Below are 11,069 nucleotides of genomic sequence, written 5' to 3'. Positions count from 1 at the left end.
TTTATATGGCTGACATTGACAATGTCTCTTTGTCAATTGTCGATAAAAATAGCAAAAAATTCCAAATCACTTACCTCAACATGCCATGTGTTGTTGCTCAACTCACTATTTATATGCTCCACGCTTGTCTAATTTGTAGCAAATTAATTTTAAGTTTTTAACCCTCCAAAAATCTCAATTTCAAACACCACATTCTTCTTCTTCTTCTCCTCCAAATCCCTTCAAAACTTTCCATTAATGGAAAACTCTCAGGCATTAGCCACAGAGAGCTTTTCCTACAGCTGGTTGGTCGTCGCGCCGCCGCCTCCCAACCTCAGACGAGTCGAAAACGGCGGCGGCGACGACGACAATTTCCACTTCGACGTCCCTTCATCTGCCGAATTCGCGAATGCAGATGAAATATTCTCGGAGGGGCGGATCAGAACCGAGGCCGCCGCCGCCGCAGCCGTTGCTCCTGCTGCGGCGGCGGCGGACAGAAACCGCTGTTGCATCGTCGGAAAGTGGTCGAAGAAGTTCTTGCGCACGTGTTTAGGGTTCGTGCGGTGCTCGAGCAAAAGCAGCAGAGTGGATGATCTTCAACGGAAGGTTCTCGAAGCTTCTTCGCCACCCTCCTCCTCAATTGTGGATTTGGGTGGTTGTGATTATGAATATTACTGTCTGAAAATGGACAAGAATAGTTGGAGAAGCTCTCCGACTTCGACGAGTAGTTACGTTTGTTGTGATGATGATAATGCTGATGAGAGCTCAATCCGTGAAGCTATTCTCTACTGCAAAAGATCAATAGGTTTGTTAATTTGTTGTGTGTATATTGCAAAAATAAACCAATTATTTCAAATTTCGGAGTTCGTGAGCCATTTTTTTGGGCCAATCGGACTATTTTGGGTCATATTTGGGCTCACATGTGACCTATAAATACCGAATTGACCAAATATGGTATAAAACGTCGAAATTTATAATATTTGACCTAATTTTGAAAGTCCGAAAAAAGTTGGCATATTTTTGTAAGTCTGATCATAGAAAGTTTTAAACTCATATGTTTTTCTCTAATTATATTATGATATTGATCTTCTTCTTTTTTCCATATTTTTCAGAGAAATAAAGGAGCTTTATGCAAGGCGGTGGAGATTTGAGATAATTAATGCATGCATTGATTAAGAATTAGGGATTCATCAAGAGATTGATATATTGTCGATCCTAATTATTGTGAATAAATTATTTTTTTACATAGGAAATTAGTGTGTAGCAGTAGATTTTTTTTTTTCCAGTTGTTGTATCAGAAATAATTCGAACAGTTTTGGGAAAGGATATCATCATTTGTGAGAAGAAGGGAGCATTCCCTTATCAGATAGGATAACTTATTGGCATTTTCTATGTTGATATTGCAATTATTTTCATGGTGAGAGGGGCCACATGTTACAATTAAAAAAATAAATAATAATAATAATAATAATAATAATAATAATAATAATAATAATAATAATAATAATAATAATAATAATAATAATAATAATAATAATAATAATAATAATAGCATTTTTTAATTTTCCCAAGAAAATAAAGGTAAAAAGGATATGGTCTGTTAAAATATTAATTTATTGGGAATTCAATAGATTAAAAAAGTATTACTAAAAAAATATTGCAACATCATTAATTTTTGTGTGCTAGAACAATGCAAAGCAAATTGTATGCAAGATTGAGATCCATTTATGATATTATTTTTTCTCTATTTTGTTCTATTATATTAAATCAAAAGGTAGCTATAATGATAGGCTCGGTTCCTACTCTACACATATAGTCTTTCAATTCGCCTCTTAACAAAGACATAATTAGTTAGCAAACCATAGACTCTAATGATATCCAAATCCTCAGCCTATACAAACTTAATTAATTAATTTGGTTGCAAGAAATAGACAAATAGGGTCCATATAATTAAGACAATCACTTTTTGTATGCATATATGCAAATGCTAAATTTTATTGTCTTTTATTGCAACCGTATCCCTATGGAAGATATATAGAATTAGGGCAAGACAATTACTAGTTAAGATTTGATGTTTCATGTGTATTTCAAACTAGCCATGGATATGATTGGGGGACCAACCCCTCCAAATCTCCAATACATCCTACTTGTCCTATCTAAATGTTATTACATCCTTTTCTCAACCTAACGAACCTCAACTTGGGTTAATTGTGCCCTAATTTCACTCCACATAAATTAATTAAAAATGGGAAATATATAATGTCAATCATGATAAAGAAGATGTCACAAATTTAATCCTCACACCTTATTTTTAGAGTGTAGTTTGTAATCTAGAAACATACGCGCCATCGGGTTCTGGAGAAATTTATTATCGATGTTTCGAGAAACACGTTGCGGAGTCTGTGAAGGAATTGCAATGTTGATTGATTGATTAGCAGTTCGTGGAATGACTCTTGGGATTCTCATGATACTGTGATAAGTTAAAATTTACTCTTTGTAGTATGCAGTTTCTATGTGTCACCTATATATGAATGTGCATTATTTCTCAAGATAAATTGTTCGATTGTACTATGCAGATCAAAATCATTAACCAGAATAGTAATATCGATTCAAAAGGCAAGTGCCAGATATACCTTTGACATAACTTTTATATTCTTCAAAATCATATTTTTCACTAGCCCAACATTAATTCATATGATGTAGATGAAATCCAATTGCAAGTGTGTTCGTCGACATCTGAGCTTGATATCGAGCATGAGAGATCGATACTAACGAAATTTAATACTATGATTTTGCAATATCATATTATTCAAAAACTATCATATATAGGTGTATTGATGCTTCGTTAACTAGATCTTTTCAATAGTGTACTTGTTGTCCCTTCAAGAATTCAATAATAAACCATTTTGATTATTTTGGGTGTCTATAATTCTAGAAAATTTGGCAGTTTATGAGTAAAGCCTATATCTAGGCCCAAGCAATATGTAACTTTATAGATTGCATTATTTATAAAACACATGCTCTGTTTTTGTTTCAATCTCTAATGTACCAAATTTAGGGACTATAATATCTCTAGTTCCAACTTTGCATGTTCAACTTTTTAATTTGCCACTTATTATTTTGTTCTTTTGTTTTCTTTTTCTCCCTTCTATTTGTCATTTTAACTTTTCAATTGTTTCAAACGCCAACTGCTAACACAAAGACACATTCTCACACATTTTGGTTGGGTGTAGAAATCATAGACGTAACAAAAAAACAATTGCAAACACTCAAAAGGAATTAATTGGATAATTAATCAATGTGAACTCTTTTTTGTGGACGAAGAGAGTATAAAGTTGCAACCAGACTAATTTAACTTTAATATTGCTGAACGATTCCTATTGGACATACAAGCTGAAGGTAACTTAGAGGGCATTAAGATTTGAAAATAAGCTTTATAAACTTAAATTTTTTGAAAAAAATAGTGATGTCGACGGTTTTGTGCATCTCTTTGTTGGGATCAGCTCCATAAAGATTAATTATGAAATAGAGGCTTAAAAGCTCAATTTCTAATTTATGATCAAAACTAAAAGTTAAAATATATGCAAGCTTATCTTGAGTATAGTTATATATTTGAATATAAGCTCATTGTATAGACTAAGTACTCTTTTTTCCTTTACTTGTGTTTTTTTCATTGAATTTTCGCCAGAGAGATTTTAACGAGGCTTGAGCCAGTAGACCCTCATTAATGGACCCCTGGTATTAGGTTTTAGTTTTATACTTAGTTATTCGTAGGATATAAAAAGGGAACTCAAGCTAATAAATTCATAAGTAATCGAAGCCATCAAACCTAACTCCTTCAATTGTTAGTTCATTATCTCGTTTTTTCATAATGGTTATTGAAACAAAAACTCAATTCACTAGACAGTGCTAGCTTCAGTCTCATCTTATTTTTACATAATCTCATAAACAACAAACAAGGTTCAAAAGTGTTAAAACATAGTATTATCATTTTAGGATTGAACCGAGAACAAAGAAGGATAGAAGAAGGATAGAAGAAGATTGTATATTTCTTTTTTTCTTGATGTTTCTTGCTTATACAATCATCCCCTTTTATAGTATTAAGAAGGGAGCTGATATTCTAAAACATCATGAGGATCCCTACAACATCATGAGGATCCCTATAATTAAGGGATCATTGATTATCTTTTGACTAACTTTACATGCTGCTTTTTCTTTTGACTAACTTTGGAATCTTATTCTCAACACTCCCCCTCAAGTTGAGTGACGGGATTTCCGATACTCAACTTGGAAAGAACTTCTGAAAAACTTTTGAAGTCCACAGCCTTGGTTAAGATATCAGCGAGCTGATCTTCGGACCTCACAAACGGGAGTAATTTCTATAGTTCCGGCTCCTTCAACTTTAGTCAATTCACCACTAGCAGTTTGGACATGGATTCTAAAGGATTGTGATGACTCAACGATATCGGTTTTATCAAATGTCATTGTATCTGTGGCACCACAATCAAAAATCCATCCTTGATCCCTATCTCCTGTTTTATTTGATACTTGGTAGGCACGAGAGGTATTTATGGAATTTATGTAAAAATATGGGTCATTTTCAGATTTGTTGAAAACTTGGGGTTCTCTATGTAATTCATCTGAATTTAGGGGCTCAAAATAATTTGAATGGGGTGCATTTTGTGATTTATTCAAACTTGTGGACCGAAAGGGAATAAAATGGGGTTTATTTTGGAATTTTCGAAAAGTTGGAGGGTTTAGTGGATATCCACCAAACCCTATACCTTCTTCCCCCATTTGCGCCGCTATACCTTCTTCTTCTCCCATTTGCGCCGCCTCCCTCACAGCCGCTGCTCCCCTTTTCTCGCCCATCGGATGATGGCTGCCGCCCACCGCCACTGCCGCTGCTCCCCTTTTCTCGCCCATCGGATGATGGCTGCCGCCCACCGCCACTGCCGAGCCGGCGATTTCTTGGCTGTCAACGGTCACGGCTACCTTCCCTTTAGCTGTTCCTCGGTTTTTGTCCCACCATTCGGGATAACCCACGATCTGAAAACACATCTCTTTTGTGTGTCTCTGCATCCCACAATGGCTGCAATAAAGTTTCGACTTGTCCTCCTTCTTTCGTTGCGACGGGGCGCCGGAGAACAGGGGTCGAGCAGTTGATTGGTGGCGGTTGATTGGTGGCGGTCCTTCTGACCGTGAGAACAGGGGTCGAGCAGCAGCAAGACCCGTGCCGATTCCTCCCTGTGATGCGATCTCCAAGTCGGCGTGGTTGGTTGCCGGTTGCAAAATCAGTAGCCGGGCGGCCTCCCGTCTTACTTTAGAAAATGCCGATTCAGCTGAGGGAGAGGGAGATTCCTTGAGGATATCTCGCCGGATGTTATCGTATCTCGCATCTAATCCCGATAGGAATTGGAAAAGTCGCCGGCTTTCAATCAATTTCCGGTACTTTGTGATTCCCTCTTCGCAACAATCGATGGGATTAGGTTCTCTTCTGTCGATATTGAGCCAAATCGCCTGTAAGTTGTTCCAATAATCCTCCAATGTTAGTTGCCCTTGATTTACTTTGTTTGCTCTTACTTCCAGATCATAAATCTGGAGTGGATCAGTAGTTCCACTTCCATATGTAACGGCCAAGCTATCCCATACGGCTTTAGCAGTTTGGTGTTGGGCGAAATTGAGTACTAACTTCCCTTCCATGTTCTGTAGCAGCCATGAAAACACGGACAAATCTGCTTCTTCCCATTTGTAGTAGTCGGAATCCGTTGTTTTTGGTGGTGGTGGTTTGCCGGTTATGTGACTGGATTTGCCTCTGCTCCCTATGGCCACCTTCATAAGACGGGCCCATACGGCATAGTTGTTGCCGTCCAGCTTGAATCCCAGCGAGACGTTGTTTGAGTTTTGTACCAGATTTGCAATCTGTACCGTTAACTCATTTGGATTTGTTGTTGTTGTTTCACTCTCACCCTCTGACATGTTGTGGGAGTTCTGTTTTTTTTTCAGGAAGGGGGGCTGTTCAGCCTTGATTCGAGACAAAGGTTTGTAGAAGGTATAGGAACAATGATGAAAAAAAAACTGAGTTCCATGGTTAATCCTGCTCTGATACCATGTTAAAACATAGTATTATCATTTTAGGATTGAACCGAGAACAAAGAAGGATAGAAGAAGGATAGAAGAAGATTGTATATTTCTTTTTTTCTTGATGTTTCTTGCTTATACAATCATCCCCTTTTATAGTATTAAGAAGGGAGCTGATATTCTAAAACATCATGAGGATCCCTACAACATCATGAGGATCCCTATAATTAAGGGATCCTTGATTATCTTTTGACTAACTTTACATGCTGCTTTTTCTTTTGACTAACTTTGGAATCTTATTCTCAACAAAAAGTAACTCTTTCTTTTGTTTGTTATTTGCAAAATATACGTTTTTTTCAGTTTCATCTCTTCTCAATTTTCTCTCTCTAAGTCGGAATCTAACTCACAATCTCCTCTTCCTAACTTATATGCTCTCGAGATTAGTTAGAAGCAGCCCTCTCATACAACGAAGCGCGGCTCAATCAGCAAGACGCGCCCCCTCCAATCAACCAGTAACTCGAGGGGTTCGAGTCGCCTAGAAACGTTAGTGATCAGTGTGAGCTCGAGAGTGACCAAACAGAAGAATATCACACAAAAGAAAATCATATGTCAATTGTGCAAAAATTAAACAAAATGAAGACAAGTTGCAGAAGGAAAAAATCAAAGGTTACACACGTTGGAGTGGGTGAAAACAAAGACAGATTAGGGGACCAGAGACAAGGGCATGTAGAGAGCAGCAGGCATGTCGGAGAAGCTCGTCGTTCAGCCTTTGTTTTTCTGCACTTGGAAAAAAACACACAACACACACTTGATGTCTCAGTGCCAATCAAAGAGAGAGGCTGCGATGCAAGAAGATTGTGAATCGTGACACATAAGTATAACAACATGTTGTTGTGTGAAAAAACAATTTGTGTAGTAATATATCTGTGTCCACTCATTTTGGGACCATCCCCTCAAAAATGTGGTGCAGGATTTTGGCTTGCATATGGGATAGTTAATGTTTTTGGATTTGTAAATTTTGGAAATATAATTCAGTATTGCATGTTATATAATTAAGTATATAAAGAGTTATGGAAACAAAAAAAATATTTGGAAATTTTGGAAATATAATTCAGTATTGCATGTTATATGGAGTAATTAAGTATATAAAGAGTTATGGAAAAAAAATGTTTGAAAATTTTGGAGAAAAAAATGTCAGAAGTGGGATTTGAACCCACGCCCTCGTAAGAGGACCAGAACTTGAGTCTGGCGCCTTAGACCACTCGGCCATCCTGACTATGTTTTGTTTAATCTTGCTCAAGTTGAATAGGTATTTGGTGAACATGGAAACTTTAAAAAACAAATTTAGGTGATTTGTAGCATATAATTTAAGAGCTATTTATGTATGTATGATTGGATAACAAATTAAATACTCGTTGGTTCTCAATAAGTGTGACACAAAATTTATTTTGAGTTATCCTGTTTATAATGGCTCATTCCCAAAATGAAAATAATTTAGGGTTTATAATTAAATGAGTTATCTACTTTACCCTCTAATCAAATGAGTCGATCTACTTTATTCTCTAATAAAGTGTATTTCATTTCATGCATCTAAAAAAATAGATTCGTCTACTTTAATCAAACTCTTTGTAATGTATGTGTCCAAAAAAAAAATAGAGTCGTGCTTAATAGGACGAAAATACTAGTACTTTTTTATCAATTTGAAAATCTAATAAGCAACGAAACACATCTACATACATAATGACAAATTTTTAGTGTTCAAATGGTAAGATTTCACCACTTGTTAAACTAAAATTTCAAATTGAAGTCATTATTCCACCACAAACCACACTTCTCACATCACTGTTGTAGTTATAAGCTAATCAAATAATTAGTATTTGATTCGATATTTGAATTTTAGTATATTTATTTGAGAAATATTTGATTCAATTCTATTAATATTCAATTCAAACACAAATATAAAATCACGATATTCGGCTCGATACGATTAGTTTGCGATCTATTTTAGGACAGACGATATTAGTTGTGGTAGTACAATAATAATATCCCTCCGTCATAGAACAGTATGCTCAGTTTCTTTTTACGTTCGTCCCACACACAACCTATATTCGGCTCGATACGATTAGTTCGCAATCCACTAATCTCTATCATCACTTTTAACGCTTATTTACAATTTTATCAATATGGCTCATTATTATTTCTCAACTCCAATTTAATAGTAGGTTTTATTTATTTATTTATATGTATTATTTTAATAGATCACTTCTTAAAATAAAAAATTAATCCATAACTCATTATTTACACCCAATTTAAGTGGGCTCACGAATGATTATCTCTCATTTCACTTTAAAAAATAATATATTCATGTTCTTTTTCTTACTTTTTCGACAAATAGACACTTCAAAAAAAAGTTAATTTCACCCATATTTTACTAAAAATATTGATTTCTTAACGTCAAAAATCAAACCTTATGGAGTATTGAATTGAAACTTAAACAATATAATTTGATTTATTAATTAATAATTTAATTTCACTTGTATGTCTTTCTCGCTACCAAGTTCCAACTTTCAAGTTCTCTATTTCTTGGTTGATTTGATATAAAAGACATTACTATATTAAATTAGATAAGTTTTTTAGTATCAAAACCCTTCAAGCGTTAAATTGGGCCCACAATTTAGGAAATTGTTATTTGGGCTTCCTTATAAATTTCCATCTTGATTCTTAAACAACCAAGTTCCATTTGAAATTCCTTCATTACAAAATGATTTAATTGAAATCTCGAACCATTTTATTCAGGTATTGTAAATAATTTTTATTGATAATCCAGCAATGTTCTCCATTTTATTCAGGTATTATAAATTATTTTTATTGATAATCCAGTAATTTTCTTCTTATCATTACAAATTCTCTAATTGATATTCTGTTACCATGATCATCAACCACTATTCATTTTAATTAATTTATTTGTTTTATAAAAAGTGCCATCACATTTAAAGGACTTAGCTAATTCCTAGTAACGCTGATCGATTTTTTTAGAAATCAATAAATTCTCATAATGGGTTACGAAGCTCTAAAAAATGGAGTATTTAAAATGAAAATTGAAAAAAAAAATATAGCCAAAGGGTTCAAAACGCATCCAAAATTATAATTTTCAGAAGCGCCGTTTAAGATGGCCAATCTCCATTTGCGAAGGTGTAAATTAAGTGTTAGAGAGGTGTCGTTCAAGACCTCTTCCTCTCCGCTGGGAACCTTCGCGTTTCAAATATCCATCACAGAATAAATTGGAGATCTAATCAATCGAAAAAGGAAAATTAAAAACGAAAAATATCTGAAGATATGGAGAACCTAACCGAAACAAACAGATCCGGATCGGCGATCAAAATTCAGCAATTGAATATCTATTTCCGAAGGTAAACTTGACAGAATCGGCATTCACATAAACGCCTCTCGTCTATAGGTCCTTCGATTTCATGGATAGAGTTTTAGCAACGAAATTAGAAATTTGCAGTCGATGCAAATTGAAAATTAGGGGAAAATTGAAAGAAATTGCTCAGTGAATACGAACCAAATAGAATCATTCACGCTGCTGCAAGAGATGCTGCAATCGGGATCTAGGTAATTCTCTTCATCACAGATATAAACATTTTCAAAATTATGCAACGAGAAATAAAAGGAAAAAGAAACAATGAATGACTGCAAAGGAAAGAAACGAAATCTGAAAGCTGGATATTAGGGTTAGCTGCTGTGGCTCATATTTATGGTGAGAGCTCCGCAAGCTGGGTAGCTTAGTGGGCCTGACCAAGTAACATCTAGAAAGCCCATTACCTATAAATTAAAATATAATCGAAAACCTATAATTATACAAAAAGTATCATTAAAAATTAATTAGTCAGGCCCACTAAGCTTAGTATGAGAAGATCCCTTTTGAATAGTGTATAATTAAACATAACAAAAAAAATTACCCCCTCCGTGTCACAAAAATATGAACATTTTGTTATTTTGAGTTATCTCATAAAAATATAAATATTTTTATTTTTGTACAATATCCCACCACAATCTTTTACTTCTCATCTCTACTTTTCATAAAGTGAGACATCTTTTTAACTCACAAACACTTTTATACTCCTTCCATCCGCGATATTGCTTCCACATTGTGGGGGGCGGGTTTTAAGAAGAAAATTAGTGGATATTGTAGTGAGTGGAATTTAAGTCCCACCATAAAGGTGAAAATATAAAGTTAAGACAATAAAGTGTTATGTGAAAATTAAACATTAATTAAAGTATTAAAGTGCTCCCCCGTCCATCAAAAATATGTCACTTTGCTTTTGGCACGGATTTTAATAAAATGTGAGTGAAGTTGATAGTGGAGTAAGGGTGCCACTTTAAATGTGAGTGGAATGGTGTGGACCCTACTACTAAAAATGGATGTGGCATATTTTTTGTGGACGAACGAAAAAGGAAATTATGGCATATTTTTGGTGGATGGAGGGAGTATTAATTATGTAGTTCCTACTATTTTTACATCTATTTTAACTCTTCTAAATACCCGTGCCCAGAAGAAATGAGACTTCATTATTGGGATGGAGGGAGTATTTTTTTTTTTATAATTAGAAGGGAAAGTATGAACACAATTTTCAGTCAAAGAACAAAAGTCTAATCATTCATGATTGCATGTCCAAAAAGTCCACATATCGTCATCGAACACCCAAAACAGCACTTTATAATTGTGACGCATAAACTTAATTTTCTAACTATTCTATTGAAGAACAATTTTCTTGATTTTGGCATTACCATAAAATCTCGTTTACGATCTCCAATACGATTCGAGTAATAAAGCACTTTTTTTTTTACAAAATTACAGTAGTCGATATATTTATATTTTTAATGCTAACATATTCAAAATTTACGTTTTTTTACTAATGAGCTACAATGATCGAATAATTTAATTAACATATTATCATTGCACGATGATAATTTTGATACGTTTTCACCTCATTTATACGCAATTA

At 34.6% G+C, this 11,069-nt stretch overlaps 1 protein-coding gene, 1 long non-coding RNA gene and 2 other non-coding genes across 5 annotated transcripts; 1 reads left to right on the top strand and 3 right to left on the bottom strand.

The window, feature by feature from the left end:
- Positions 1-26: 26 nt before the first annotated feature.
- Positions 27-1,366, top strand: LOC131020768 (uncharacterized). Its single transcript, XM_057949776.1, has 2 exons — positions 27-784; positions 1,092-1,366. Exons 1-2 carry the CDS (start codon positions 238-240, stop codon positions 1,097-1,099), a joined length of 555 nt encoding a protein of 184 aa, XP_057805759.1. The 5' UTR covers positions 27-237; the 3' UTR covers positions 1,100-1,366.
- A 5,886-nt stretch (positions 1,367-7,252) lies between these two features.
- TRNAL-CAA (transfer RNA leucine (anticodon CAA)) lies at positions 7,253-7,336 on the bottom strand. Its single transcript has one exon. It is a non-coding gene; the product is annotated as a tRNA-Leu (tRNA).
- Positions 7,337-9,138: 1,802 nt separating this feature from the next.
- Positions 9,139-9,784, bottom strand: LOC131020770 (uncharacterized). 2 transcript variants are annotated; one of them, XR_009100763.1, is made up of 2 exons: positions 9,626-9,784; positions 9,139-9,520 (listed from the first exon to the last, which is right to left on the bottom strand). It is a non-coding gene; the product is annotated as an uncharacterized LOC131020770 (long non-coding RNA). The 2 variants fall into 2 exon arrangements; XR_009100764.1 differs by having other exon boundaries at positions 9,139-9,511; positions 9,626-9,770.
- On the bottom strand, positions 9,167-9,317 carry LOC131024014 (small nucleolar RNA snoR145). Its single transcript, XR_009101610.1, has one exon. It is a non-coding gene; the product is annotated as a small nucleolar RNA snoR145 (small nucleolar RNA).
- Positions 9,785-11,069: the final 1,285 nt, after the last annotated feature.

Source organism: Salvia miltiorrhiza, chromosome 4 (genome assembly GCF_028751815.1).
Source record: "Salvia miltiorrhiza cultivar Shanhuang (shh) chromosome 4, IMPLAD_Smil_shh, whole genome shotgun sequence".
Taxonomy (NCBI): domain Eukaryota; kingdom Viridiplantae; phylum Streptophyta; class Magnoliopsida; order Lamiales; family Lamiaceae; genus Salvia; species Salvia miltiorrhiza.
Note: the sequence above shows the minus strand (reverse complement) of the source record. Positions and strands in the feature narration are given on the sequence as shown.

Excerpts from the sequence above, each read along its gene's own strand:
- LOC131020768 (XM_057949776.1), top strand. The coding sequence starts at position 238 with ATGGAAAACTCTCAGGCATTAGCCACAGAGAGCTTTTCCTACAGCTGG.